At 37.9% G+C, this 14,231-nt stretch overlaps 1 protein-coding gene and 1 pseudogene across 1 annotated transcript; one reads left to right on the top strand and one right to left on the bottom strand.

Annotated features, from left to right (window-relative positions):
- Positions 1 to 906: 906 nt before the first annotated feature.
- LOC146940838 (uncharacterized) lies at positions 907 to 2,556 on the top strand (annotated as a pseudogene).
- A 963-nt stretch (positions 2,557 to 3,519) lies between these two features.
- Positions 3,520 to 10,241, bottom strand: LOC146940837 (kinesin-like protein KIN-12B). The gene is made up of 16 exons (XM_085754590.1): positions 9,923 to 10,241; positions 9,693 to 9,836; positions 9,380 to 9,463; positions 9,146 to 9,271; positions 8,999 to 9,058; positions 8,859 to 8,912; positions 8,673 to 8,765; positions 8,247 to 8,342; positions 7,725 to 7,870; positions 7,141 to 7,290; positions 6,926 to 7,055; positions 5,862 to 6,827; positions 5,676 to 5,774; positions 5,428 to 5,580; positions 4,517 to 5,356; positions 3,520 to 4,155 (listed from the first exon to the last, which is right to left on the bottom strand). The coding sequence occupies exons 1-16, from the start codon at positions 10,220 to 10,222 to the stop codon at positions 3,856 to 3,858; spliced, it is 3,741 nt and encodes a 1,246-aa protein (XP_085610716.1). The 5' UTR covers positions 10,223 to 10,241; the 3' UTR covers positions 3,520 to 3,855.
- Positions 10,242 to 14,231: the final 3,990 nt, after the last annotated feature.

The raw sequence follows: 14,231 nt of genomic DNA, 5'->3' as shown, positions 1-14,231 counted from the left end.
CAAAATATATATCACATTAAGATGATTTTTTTTGATGTCGAATTTGGTTTATAATCATACTTACAACTTTAAGATACATGATATATAATCAAGACATTTGATCAAGAAAGTATATTATTTTCCCGTGCAGTGCACGGTTAAAAAGGCATGGTTTAAAAAAAATGGTTAACATACTCATGCTCAAAGTATTGTGTGCCTGTCTCCATAAATATATTTATCTATTTAAGTAGTAATAATAAACAAACACAGTAGTCTTTCAGAAAAAATTAACAAATACACTATTGAATATTTTTTATTTGATGAGAATAAGTTTATACAACAATATATAGAATAGAAAGAGAGAATTTAAATATGAGTGTATGCACGTAAGAAAATATAAGCTTAAGTAAAACGGTGATAAATTCCAGGCTACCTAACAAAGTAGGTATATAGATTTCAACAATGTATATCATGATTAATTTGTTCACATTATATGTTCTTTAATTGGTTAACTTTTCACATTATCTAGATTAGTTTCCATTCATGACATCATTTTGTATCAGTTCCTAATGACTTAAATCAATCCTTTACAAATAAGCTTATTTTTTTTTTAGTTTGAGTTAAGGTGAAAGAAGCTTTTATCTATTAAGAGTTTGAGTTGTAACTTTAATATCATTATTTTCATTGCATTGCATATAATTCGAAAAATTTACACTGTCTACCCACAAGAGGCTACAATTTTCCCTATCATTTTAGTTTTTATGTCAAAGACATTAGTGAAAATATGCATGTCTCAACACGTAATGATACGTTTAAATATAAAGGCTTCTCATATAAAGCTAATTTTTTTCTTTCTCTTCAACATGCACACATATCCATGCAAATGTGTTAATATTAATTTTGTGACTTTATATTTAATATGAAGATATGCGTATCGGTGACAATGACTTGAAGAACCTGTGTTTGATTCAAATTGAAATGTTGCTTCAGGAAAATGAACGGTCGCTAACTGATTTCAAATCTATGCCCAGGCCAAACGCAGCAGACATGCCAACCTTCACAAAAAAGCTTATCGTTGATGAGCTAAATTACAACAAGGATGAAATGGCAAAGACACACGCTGATATGTTACAGATGTTGACTGATGAACAATGATGTGTGCATGACAAGATCATGGAATCTGTTGGTTCTGACGACGGTGGTTTCTTTTTCTTATATGGTTACGGTGGTACTACAAAAACCTTTATATAGAAAACATTGTCAGATGTTGTTAGATCGAAGGGGTTAATTGTTTTGAATGCTGCATCCAGCGGTATAGCGGCTCTTCTATTACCAGCTGGAAGAACCGCACACTCAACGCTCAAAGTCCCTGTTGAGATTAATGAGGCATCATCGCTGACCATGGATAATAATAGTCATATAACAAACCTGGTGCGTGCTGCAAAGATGATAATTTGGGACGAGGCTCCAATGATGCACCGATGGTGTTTTGAGGCAGTCGATCGATCGATGTGTGATATCATGTCCAAGAATGATCCCCTCAACGAGTTTAGACCTTTTGGCGGAACGATGGTAGTTTTAGGTAGTGATTTCAGGCAGATATTGGATGTTGTCTGAAAAGGATCGAGACAGGATATTGTTGATGCATCAATCAATTCATCAAAGATATGAGCTTATTGTAATGTGTTGAGGCTCAATGTTAATATGAGATTGGGTGCATCTTCGGTACCTACAGAGCAGGAAGAAATTGCTAATTTTGGCAAGTGGATACTCTCAATTGGAGACGACAGCGATGATTCGGATGAGAATGGTGAAATGAAGGTAGAAATTCCCAAAGATTTGCGTTCGAGGCAACAAATCTGTTGATGTCACTAATAGACTTTGTATATCCCAATTTGAATGATAACCTTGGTGACCCGCTCTTTTTCAAAGAAAGGGGGATACTCGCACCAACGCTGGATTCAGTTGAGCATGTTAACGAATTTATGATGTCACTGATTCCAGGTGAAGAGAAAGAGTATTTAAGCTCTGATTCTGTTTGTCGATCGAACAAAAATTCTGATGTCAAGAGCGAGTGGTTCACACCGGAATTTTTTAACAGTATTAAGAGCTTTGAAATTCCAAATCATCGGTTAAAACTACGGGTAGAATGCCCAGTTATGCTTATGAGAAACATCGATCAGGCCAATGGACTGTGTAATGGTACGAGGCTGACAGTTACTCATTTTGGGAAGAGCACGATAGTTGCTTCAGTCATTACAGGAAAAAGGTCAGGTACCAGGATATTCATTCCCCGGATGAATCTTATTCCGAGTGATCCAGGACTACCCTTCAAATTCAGGCACAGGCAATTTCCATTGACGTTTTGTTTTGCAATGACGATTAATAAAAGTCAAGGTCAATCTTTATCTCGAGTGAGAGTTTATCTTCCTAGTGTTCACGCATGGACAACTCTATGTCGATGTCTCTCGATTTACTTCTAGAAAAGGTTTGAAGTTGCTCATATTGGATGAAGATAATAATGTTTGCAAGGAGGCCACAAATGTTGTGTATCGTGAAGTTTTTCAAAACGTATGATCATTGGTTATGTTTTAGAATTGTTGTTGCTATAACTGAGAAAACTAAAGTTGTGTACTGTTTGTAAGTCGTATTTTCTTTTGAATTCGTTGTAAGCTGTGCTGGTCATTACAGGACATGCAATTTCTATATAAGCAGATCCTCCTGCAATTGACTTTTAATTGATGCATTTTCAGGTGTAACAACCATGAGACTTTTTTTTTTTTTACATAGTAGTTACCCTAAAATACAATATTTACATTAGAACATTGATATTGTAAAAAAATAAAAGCAAATAACAATCAGCGTTTGTGTAGCACGAACTATATTTATACACACCCGTAAAAATTCTAACGCTTGCATTCACGTACTGGGTGTCTACATCTGACGCTGACTATTTTATAAAAGAAAAATACAAATATTTTAGTTTTTATGATTAATATAATACGTTATGTCAACAAATAATATACAGTACGTCGTCGTATTTTTTGCAAAAATATTATATATGCCAAGTTTAACAATGAGCAACCGTTATACTACAAATATATTTTATGATTATAAATACAAATACTTTAATCATTATGTGCGTCGTTTAGATATTTCAAAATATATACAAAATTAAGATGATATTTTTTTCCATGACAAATTTAAATTATAACCACACTTATAACTTTAAGATAACATAATATAAAATCTCTACATCTGATCAAAAAAGTTTTTTATTTCCCCGTGCTTGGCACGGGTCACTATACTAGTAATGTTTAAAATCAGGCTTTAATAGATCCTCTTACCTTTTGTATCCCTTTTAGTGGTGTTCAGGTCTAATTAATCCCACTCATATCTAATTAATCCCACTCATTTTCGAGGGAAAAGGAAAATACTGTTTGACTTATTATCAAAGAAGGGGCTGCTTCTAACATGCTGGACCAATTGTTTCATATTTCCGGCGGCAAAAGTAAAAGTAACAATATTTAGAAATGCATATGCTATACTGAAAGAGTACAAAAATTTTATTAATAATACTTTATCAAAATGGAATCAAGAATAACAGGAAAAATGTGTGACAGAAGGCCTAATGTTTCCTCGTAGTTCATCAATGTCAAAAGCCAGTACACACCTGAGGATCTTGATTCTTCAAAGACATACAACACTTTGTAATCGACAATCCGCCGATTCCGATTAGGCTTTACAGTAAATGAAATAGACATATGGGGGGGATACAAACTCATTTATGCCCTCACAAAGAGTAAGAACGAAAGAATACAATCATTTCATCAAAACATATCAACAAAGCAATACAAAACGTCACAGAATGATGATTTATATATTGCATCTGTCGTAACTAGAGAACCAGGATGGTTCTGCCAATTTTGCGAGCTCACCATCTTCAGCAATATTATTAAAAGGCTCAAACTCACTAACACAGTGTGGCTCCTTTGAGTCATCATCATAATTGGGCATGACAACATCATCATAAACTGGTGGTACCGATTTCTTCTGCAAACGTGCTTCTGAAACAAGCTCATTAAGTGATACAACCTCCTTCTCATGTTTTTTCTTCAACTTATCAATTTGTTGGTAAGCCTTTGCAGCTTCCTGCTCTGCATCCATAGCCCGTTTCTGCAAATGATATGTAAAAGTCAAGCTCAAATGAAAATAACCCAGCTCTTTAAATAAAAGTCACCATTACTAGCAAAAACTAATATACAAATAACAACACAAGAGAAACTTTATATGTTCAATAGTCACCAATGGGAAGGAAATAACAACTCAGAAGTTATATGTTCAAAGGAAACAGACATCTTTGAAGAAAACAATAATGCTGGAGTAGATGAAAAGTAGGAAGGTGGAAGGAGCAAATAATCAGAAAGCATCAAATAGTAGTGAAAGTATATGAACTGAAGGAGCCACTTTTTATTGGACGAATTTATTCCACTTGATTGATAATGCGAGATGGAAGTAAAACTGATCTGTTACTAACCTGTGCATTAATGACAGATTCTTCAGCTTCTTTAAGACGGAAAAGCAGTTCACCTGCAGCTTGCACTGCTTCTGCAGTATCCTTCAACTGGGCTTGGAGCCCTCTATTTTCGTCCCTAAAGAATCGCCTTTCCTTTTCCCTTTCTGCTTTTAATGCTGAAATTTCTGCAGCAAGGGCATTTATAAACTTGGACTCTGCACCTCTTACCCCAGCTCTGGAAGCTGCTTTCTTGACATCCTCAATTCCTTCCTGAATCCTTCTATGCCTTGCAAGCAATTGGACATGCTTCTCTTCCAAATCAGCATACTGCTCTAAAAGTCGTGCATGGCCTTCTATAGCCGAATGCATGGCTTCCTGAAGCTCCTTATTACACTCCCTCTCAGCATCTAATTCGTGTTTCCTCTTTTCAGCTAACGACCTGTTAGCTTCAAGATCGGCTCTCAGTTCTTCAGAAAGGGAAATCCACCTGCTTTCTGCCTCATTCCATTTAATTCTTTCTTGTTCAAGTTTTACTTCAAAACTGTCTTTGACTGATGCTTGAATTTCATTTGTCTCATTCCTCTCCTCCATTGACTCGGGAATCGCAGTAAGAGTTGTTGCTGCCAAACTGGGTTCAGATGAACCAGTCAATTGCAGTAATGGATACTGCTTCCTTGCTGTGGATGAAGAATCAATATAAAATTGAAGCTGGCTTCTTAAACTGTGTACTTCATCCATCAATACTTCCTTCTCTCCCAATTTGTAGAAATTTTGATACTCTTGTAGTTCATCTTGCAATCTTTTTAACTCTATATCCATCTTCAAAACTTCTGGATGATTCTCGTACTTCTCCTTTAAAATCTGATGATAATAATCAACGATAAGCATCTATCTATTCATAAATGGGAAAGATTAAAAGAACATATTTCTACCTTGTGTTCATGGGTAAGGGCTACCAGCTCTTCGTCCATGAACTCCTCGGTGGGTAAGACACCATCCATAAGGCTCTCAAGGCGGAGAATTTTTTCATCCCTTGTTTGTGCAATTATGGCATTGCATTCCCTCTCATTCTTGTATTGTTGTACCTACAAACAGCATGGGGAAACAGTCACAAATCACAATGACAAAGAAAGAAAACAATAAGATGGTTGTTGGTAGACAAAGGGACATGGGAATCTACCAAGCGATTAAGCTGCAGTATTTCAGAATTTTGCTTTGCACAAAACTCCTCGAGTGCCATTTCTCTCCTTATCGATCCTGCCAAGACTTTCTCTACTGCCTATAACACAAAAACAAGGAATTCTAATCAATAATTAACATAAAGAATAAGTTATATTGAAAAATGCACCTGCACTCTCACACTTACTTTGAGAACTTGCATCTTTGGCTTATCGGCAGACCCGGAACATTCAACAGGTACTAACTGTAGGTTTGAGTTACTGTCAGTCTCATTGACATCAAGTTGTGCTCTATTTTTACAATTACTACAGGTGAACAAAATAGAATCTTCTTCAACATTGTCATCAAGAATGGTCTGTACGCCCACATCAATTTTGTCAACTGGGACAGTTAGTCTGGATTCTCTTGGTCGCAAGGAAAACCTATATGATGACTGCCTCAAAGCTGCACTACGATGACTATCTATAATTTCAAGACCATGGCGAATGCTTGCTGCTAAATTTTCAGTTTTTGTAAAGAAACTTGGACTGGTCTGACTAGAAAAGGCAGTGCACGAGCTTTTCAGATTGCTAGTTTTTATGCCCAATTCACTTTTGATATGAACGTCATTCTCAGAAGGAGACACCCCAGACGATGTCCTAAGACTTTTCCTGCTGGTGCTGATTCTAGGAGAAACACTAGGAGTTGGGGATTTCAGGTTAGGGGATATTTCACACGCAACTATGCTAAGGCCACCAGGTGAGACACAATTGATTGTGGCACTGGGAGAATCATTGGAGGGATCAGAGGCTGAAAAACCAGTGAAATCTCCGATGTCAGATTCATCCACAGGACAGGATGATTCTTTATTCAGAAGTTTACTGCCAGAAACACTAGGATTAATTTTCTCCTCACTGGGTTGAACCAAATCCATATCATCAATGTTCATCTTGTTGTCATTTTCTGATACAAAATTTACTTGATCATGGTCTTCAACATCTTCCTCTGCAATCTCCATCTCCTCATCACCATCTTCATCAACACGGCATAATGGTGGCGGTCTATTAAGGCTAGACTGTAATATGTTCAAGCTTTTTCGAACCCAAGCTGCTGAATGACCTCCACTTGGGTCCAACGGATTGTAACCATTTTCTTTAATTCGATGCAGTTCATCCTGTAGATATTTTACACTTCTGAGTTGTTCAAATGAATTTCAATTTTCCTAGAATGGCAAAATCAAAACATGACTGAGAATACTGGAATAGAATATACCCTTAGTTGCCGTATCACTTGCCGCAAGTGGTTCACATTATCCTGCGTAACTTCGTTAACAACTGCCTTGTTCTTGATGGCTTTGGCACGTTGTGCAAATCTCAATGTACTGAAAGTTTCACTCCTACAACTGGAATACCAGGTCATGTAAAAAATCATAATACAAAAGGATTACTGAGGAAAACATTTCAAATGACTGGTAGATTAGATACTACCTTGGTGCCGGTGAAATAGCACAAACCATTGCTAATTTAGCATTTCCTCCAAGAGACTCCTGCAGCAAAAATGTCAATCTGGAATCTCTATATGGTATGTGCCGCTGCTTTCCTGTTTGAGAGACTTCCGCAAGAATATTTATCAAATTCCTACAGTTCAATTTAACCTCGGTAAGAACCAGCTCCAATAGAGATCATTGATTACAAAAATCACCCACATATTCTGCCATTATATAGTTTGGTCACTTTTCCATGTTTTCCTCTTTTAAAGTCCATTGTTATTATTTTTGTTCCAAACGCCAAATGACATTAAGAAACTGTAACAATCAGGTTTGAATTGTCCTTATCAACATTTATTCAGGCTTCTGCTTCAGGATGACATGTTATTAGGTTTATTTTGGGTCTCATGGTGGTTTGTGAATTTTTATTGAAGATTCAAAAAATGTTATTAGGCGCGTTCTGTGTTTCTGGCTAAAGCTTCATTATTCATTTAGCCTTTCTTTAGAAAATTATACAAGTCCAATTCACATCCCAAAATCACTTTTTGTAATTATCTTCAACACTAAATGCATGCTAAACCCTACCCAAGCTGTGAGAGTGATCTATTAATATTGCCAGCCTCCTTCAAACGCTCTCCGGCAGCACCTGTTGATTTTTGTCGTTCTGACCCAGCCAGATCAACAAGATTGATTCTACTAGTTTTAAATCTGCTCACACCATCTGCTGCACTCTGCAAATATGAATTTACTTTTTAAAACCCCTTCCAGAAATATTTGTCAAAAACAAAAACTGAACATATCAATTTAAAGCTCAACTTTAGGCAGAGTAATATCTCCAAAATATAAGTTCTTACGGAAACAGTTAACAACAACCAACAACAACAAAGCCTTATCCCACTAAGTGGGGTCGGCTACATGGATCAAATTACGCCATAGTGTTCTATCATAAACCATACGGAAACAGTTAACAAGATAAACAAAATTTCAGAATGGATAGATTTTCTTAATTGAATTCCTCTGTAATATGATAGCAGGAGTTTGCTGATGTTACGAAAATTAAATGAATTAACATTATAATCTGCATGCCATAAGGGAAGAATGCATCACCTTGCATCGAGACTCGACAACACAAGTAAAAACAGTATGTGAGCGGGAACTTTCAGAATTTATGCTGGTTGCACCTATTCTCCTGTTTGATAATCCCTGCACAATGAAGGGTGGATTGTAGTAAAACAAGTGAAGGAGTAAATGACACGCGCTCACTGAGAATTTAATTTTAAAATCATTTAGATTCATATAATTTGGGTCTACATAGCACAAAAAACCATACAATTTTTTGGCAATTAATAAGCATCATGAATAGGTGCTTTCCATTGAGTTATATGGGTTTCAGAGTATGAAAAGTTGACCTGCTGCATAATAGCAGGATAAAACTAGTTTGACATACGACGCTCAAAGTTATGTCATAAGATAGTTATAATATTTGTATTCACACAATGACTGGGAAAATATATGATATATGATGAATCACACCTTCAGTAGGAGCTGAGTAACATCTTTCATTGTAGACACCTGCTCCTCTGTCAGATTTTCAACATACACACCTGATTTGACATCTTCTCTAATCTGGATAAAGAGCAAAAGATCAGTTTAAGTAGAAAGCAGTGAAACATGAGAAACAATCACACAATAATTAAAACCTGTAGTGTTATATCTTACCTGAAGGTTCCTTTGACTCGGATCCAAAAGATCTGTGATTTGCTCATTGTAAATCTGGCAAAAACAATTTTTCTGTTAAGCTAACCAAAATGATAAGGTGGGGAACATTGAAAGAAATAGTTTAGAGTGAATCAACCAACCTCAAGAAAAGAGCATTGGCATTGATAATTAAGCTGTTCATCGGAATGCTTAATTTGCTCCTGTGCAGTAAATACAACACAATAATCAACACAAAAAACTGCAAACGGTCTTCAAATAATTTAACAATCAGTAGAATCAACGCTTACTTCGTTTATGCGTGCAAAAAGTAGTTCAAAAACACGGGGTGTTAGCCCTTGCTGCTCTTTTGCTACATTTCCTTCTACCAAAGAATTGGCAGGCCCCCACATTGTATACGTCTTCCCACTCCCCGTCTATCAATTTAAAAAAAAATAAAGTGTATACACGGCATCAAATATAACATAAACAGCACAATAACATCAAAATAAGAAAATAAATAAATGATATGAGAATAAACATACCTGTCCATATGCAAATACTGAACTATTGAAACCAGCTAAACAATTTTCAACCAAAGGAACCCCGACATGCTCAAAAATATCAAGCTGAAAGACGGAATCAGAAGCAAAAAATTAAGTACATTCTCTCGTCACTATCATAACCAAAAAATCAGTTCATTAAATAACTGATGTATCCGATTAATATATTGATCAATACATAATAAGTTATACAATGAATCTAAAAAGTGGTTTTCTGCTTATAACAGTGACTGGAGCGTGTAATTAGTAATTCTGAATCAGATTAAGCAGAAACTAAAATAGAAACCATACATACCTGAGTAGCTTCGACGTCGGCAACGGAATCAAACGTAAAGGTGTGGCCATTAATGGATAAAGAATCACCGGAAATCTTCTGAACTATAGGATTTGCTTCTCCTTGGTCATTAACATTGCACAACGGTCGCAACCGAACAATAACCTGTAAAAGACGAAGAAATAAAAAATTAGAAACGGGATGAGAAATGAACAAGATCTGAAACCCTAGGAATTGGGGGAAACTGTTACCTTGACACCGGAATCGGAAGTTGCCGGCGGGAGAGAATTGTTGTCGGCAGCGAGGGTGTCTAAGGCGAGCTTGCGTTTGAGAGGGTTGGAAGAAGGAGGTCTTGGGGGTAAGGGAGACTTCAATTTGGAATGGGAAGGGGAAGAGGGAACAATGGGGTTTGGATCTGTGTTTTCTTTGGAGTGTTTGGTGCGAGAGGGTCTGGATTTGGCGGAGGAGGTAGTGCTAGGGCTTGATGAAGATGGAAGCTCTGTTGCGGCGTCGCGTGCGGTGGCGTTTCTTGGAAGCATGAAGTGCTTCATTTTGGCGATAGAGAGTGATGAGAGAAAGAAGGGGGGGTAAGAAGATAGAAAGAGGAAGTTTGAAGTAGCCGTTGGGGGGAAAGAAAGAGAGAAATGGGATTTTGAATGATGAGAGAGGGGGAACTGTGGTTGACCCTTGAAGAGAGAGAAAGATAGAGGAGAGAGAAACTCGACCTTTTTGAATTTTTATTGGATCTCGATCTTGATTGATAAAAAAATGTTAGTAGTCTTTCAAAAAAAAAAATGTTAGTAGTAGTACAAAGATTTTTCACGTAATGTTTCACCAATGCCAAATTTTTAAGGTATTATTCCATTTGGAATCTTTAAACAAAACTCACGCGATTTTTTCTTTTGTAAAAGATGTCTCGGTGAATATTGCAATGTCAATGTTATTTATAAACTACTCTTAACATTGATTCTTTGATACCTTTTAAAAAAAAGGGTCATGTTAACTTGTGCCCTAAGGGCACATGTTAAGGAATCTAAAATGAGCAACTTTACATTAGAAAACATGATAATTTAATTTTTAAGAAGTTGACTGCACGGCTTTTGATATGTATATTTCTATAATAAGTTCTTTAACATGTGCTCTTGAGGGCACAAGTTAACATTTGCCCAAAAAAAATACATAGATCCTTTGATAGTATGGAACTTTTTAGTGGTAAGAACAACATTGTAACTTTAATAAGAAAAAATATTTGAATCTCATTTCTTAATTTAGCGATGGAGTTTGAATTACATTTGAGACAGTTGTAAATTGATCATTAATGTCACCAATGTTAATAATAATTTCTCATCTCTCAATTTGAAACTTATAATAAAAAAAAATAGCATTGGATATTTAAAATAAGTGGATACGGATTGTTCTTTTTTTATTATTAAAAAGTCTCACGTCTCACATCGGATAAGAGATACCCGAACAAGTGGGTCAACCATTCCTTACAAGTCGGTTTTGTAAGATTGTGTTAGGCTCACTTCCGATTTCTAAGATGGGATGAGAGCATCTCCAAGTTATATTAGGTCACTTGCTATTAGGTTTTCGCTGTCAGACTCCGACCATTTATAGTTACACACCAAGTCAATAGTATTGAGCGTGTGGAAACTCATTAAAGAGTCTCTTATTGAATAAGAGATGACCTAAACAAGTGGGTCAATTCTCACCTTACAAATCGGTTTGTGGGTAGTATTAGACTAAATCACGATTTATATGTTATGTGTATATCGGTGACAATTCACAAATGTAACACCAGAAAAAAAATATGGAATGATCGCCAAAAAAAAACTTGTTTTCATGATAATTTTTTAAAGGGAATGATTGTCTCATCAATTGGTAGAAAAATACATTGTATATGCAAGTCAAAGTTCGAACACTAAACAACAAATTCATTCATTTTAAGAGGTGAGTTGATAGCAATTCTGCTGGGCCTAGTAATGTCAAGAATATGAAGCCCAAAAGAAATGTCTCAAGGCCACAAGGATGGGATGATTACATTCACTGAAGAGATTGTTGTGTTGCGCTGGCTCTAGTATGCTTCTAGAATAGTCCAGGATTTATCATTGTCATTTACTTTTATTATATTCCAATTATGTGCTGTCAATTAGCTATTGGTGTAGTAGTACAATTCTGTTATGTAACTGGCTATATAAGGTGACCTTTGGCACCTGAGAAAGCAGACAAAATATTAATACCAATTCTAATTTCTCCCTTAATTCTGGAGGTACGATCCTGACCTCATAATACAGGATCCCTATCCCTATCAACTTGGTGCTTTCATTGCCTACTCTCTTCCATGACTGCCACTCGCTCCAACCAGGTTGAACGCCTTGAAGAGGCCGTTTCAGCCATCCAAAACCAACAAAACGACTTTGCCACCAAACTTGACACTGTTATCTCCAAACTATCAACCATGGAAAACTCATCCACCACTTCTTCTTCAAGCGACTCCGCTACCCACCGTACTACGGGCCGGAGCTCCCTTGAATCCAAACCTCACCTCAAACTCGACATTCCCCGTCTTGATGGCTCTGACACCATGGGTTGGATCTTCAAAATCACCCAATTCTTTGCTACCATGAGACGCCGGAGTCTGATCGTATCCGAATTGCCTCGTTCTACCTTGACGGTCCGGTTCTTAGCTGGTATCAGTGGATGTACAACAACGGCCAGATCCACACTTGGCAGGGCTTCCTTCAAGCTTTGGAGCAACGTTTTGCTCCCTCACTCTATGAAGATCCCAAGGGTGCACTCTTCAAGTTGGTTCAAAGAGGATCAGTTAGTTCCTACCCCACAGAGTTCGAGAGTTTGGCAAACAGAATTGTGGAGCTTCCACCTCCGTTTTTGTTAAGCTGTTTCATTTCTGGGCTCTCCGCCGATATCCGCCGTGAGGTTCAAGCTCTGCAACCTCTCTCCTTTTCCCAAGCAGCTGCGTTAGCGAAACTCCAAGAAGAGAAGTTGCTCGATGCCAGACGCTCTGTTCGTCCTCGTTTTCAGTCTCCGTCGGCCCTTCAGCCCAACAACAACAACACCGCTTCCTCTCCACCGCTTCTTCCGACACCGTCGAAGACAACATTCAAACGCCTCACAACGGCGGAAATGGCTTCCCGACGAGAACGCGGCCTTTGTTACAACTGCGATGAACGTTTCTCACCAAATCATCGTTGTAAGTCCCGCTGTTTTTTGATTATTGCTGATGATGATGTTGATATTCCACCAGACGAAGAAATCGCAGCTGATCTAGGTCACAATTCCGAACCGGAATTGGCATCGGACCCTCCACCAGACCAAATCAATCTTCATGCCCTTTCGGGTCAGGTAGCTCCACAAACTATTCGGGTTATGGGTCAGATCCATGGTCATAATGTTGTTGTTTTAATTGATGGGGGCAGTACCCACTGTTTTATCCAGGAAAAAATGGCCCACTTTCTTAAGTTACCTGCTTTACCTTCATCTGGGCTTTCTGTCCTAGTTGGCAATGGGGCCCAATTACCTTGCACACACCTTTGCTCTGATGTTAAATTGGGAATACAGGGACACACTTTTACTGTTGATTTACATGTCATGGCCTTAGGAGGGGCATATATAGTCCTAGGAGTCAGTTGGCTTCTGAGTTTCGGACCCATTACAACAGATTATTCCAATCTCACCGTCTCCTTTACCCATAATTCTGAACCAATCACCCTTCATGGCCAAACAAGCTTAGGTCCCGCTGAGATCACCAACAACCAGATGAAAAGAATCGTTTCCACAAACCGTGCTGCTGTTTTTTCCAAATCTCACTGGAACCTTCACCTTCCTCAAACACCAACACTACTGACTCTCCCGAAATTAAGCAGCTCCTCCATCGTTTTTCTTCTCTATTCACCGCACCCTCCTCACTTCCACCTTCCCGATCCACAGACCACCCAATCCATCTGGTTACTAATGCTGATCCTATTAATTTACGGCCATACCGATACCCACATTATCAGAAACAGGAGATTGAACGACAGGTAGAAGAAATGCTGCGATCTGGATTGATTCGTCCCAGCCGTAGTCCATTTTCATCCCCCATTTTGCTGGTCAAGAAAAAGGATGGTACATGGCGCTGTTGCGTTGATTATCGCGCCCTTAACACATTGACTGTCAAGGATCGCTTTCTGATCCCAACAATTGATGAACTGTTGGACGAATTAGGTCACGCTCGCTGGTTCTCTCGCTTGGATTTAGCGCAAGGCTTCCACCAGATCCGAATGCGCCCCCGGGATATTCCCAAGACCGCATTTCGCACTCATCACGGTCACTATGAGTATCTGGTGATGCCGTTTGGGTTTTGCAACGCCCCCTCTACATTCCAAGCTACCATGAACGACTTGTTCCGGCCTTTTCTTCGCAAATTCGTCCTTGTCTTTTTTGACGATATCCTTATCTTTAGTCAGCAGTTCAACCAGCACCTCCAACACCTTCGACTTGTGCTTGAGCAGCTAGAACAACATAAATTCTATATAAAGAAATCCAAGTGTGCCTTTGCGG

This window comes from Medicago sativa, chromosome 3 (genome assembly GCF_051527215.1).
Source record: "Medicago sativa cultivar Bolivia chromosome 3, Bolivia_mono, whole genome shotgun sequence".
NCBI lineage: Eukaryota > Viridiplantae > Streptophyta > Magnoliopsida > Fabales > Fabaceae > Medicago > Medicago sativa.
This window is presented reverse-complemented; position numbering and strand designations above follow the sequence as displayed.

Bases quoted from the DNA above. Each gene is read 5' to 3' on its own strand.
- LOC146940837 (XM_085754590.1), bottom strand. From the start codon at position 10,222: ATGAAGCACTTCATGCTTCCAAGAAACGCCACCGCACGCGACGCCGCA. The intron at 7,871-8,246 runs GTGATGCATTCT...TCATATTTGCAG, and splicing joins TTGTCGAGTCTCGATGCAAG to AGTGCAGCAGATGGTGTGAG. The intron at 7,291-7,724 runs GTAGGGTTTAGC...ATTGAACTGTAG, and splicing joins AGATCACTCTCACAGCTTGG to GAATTTGATAAATATTCTTG.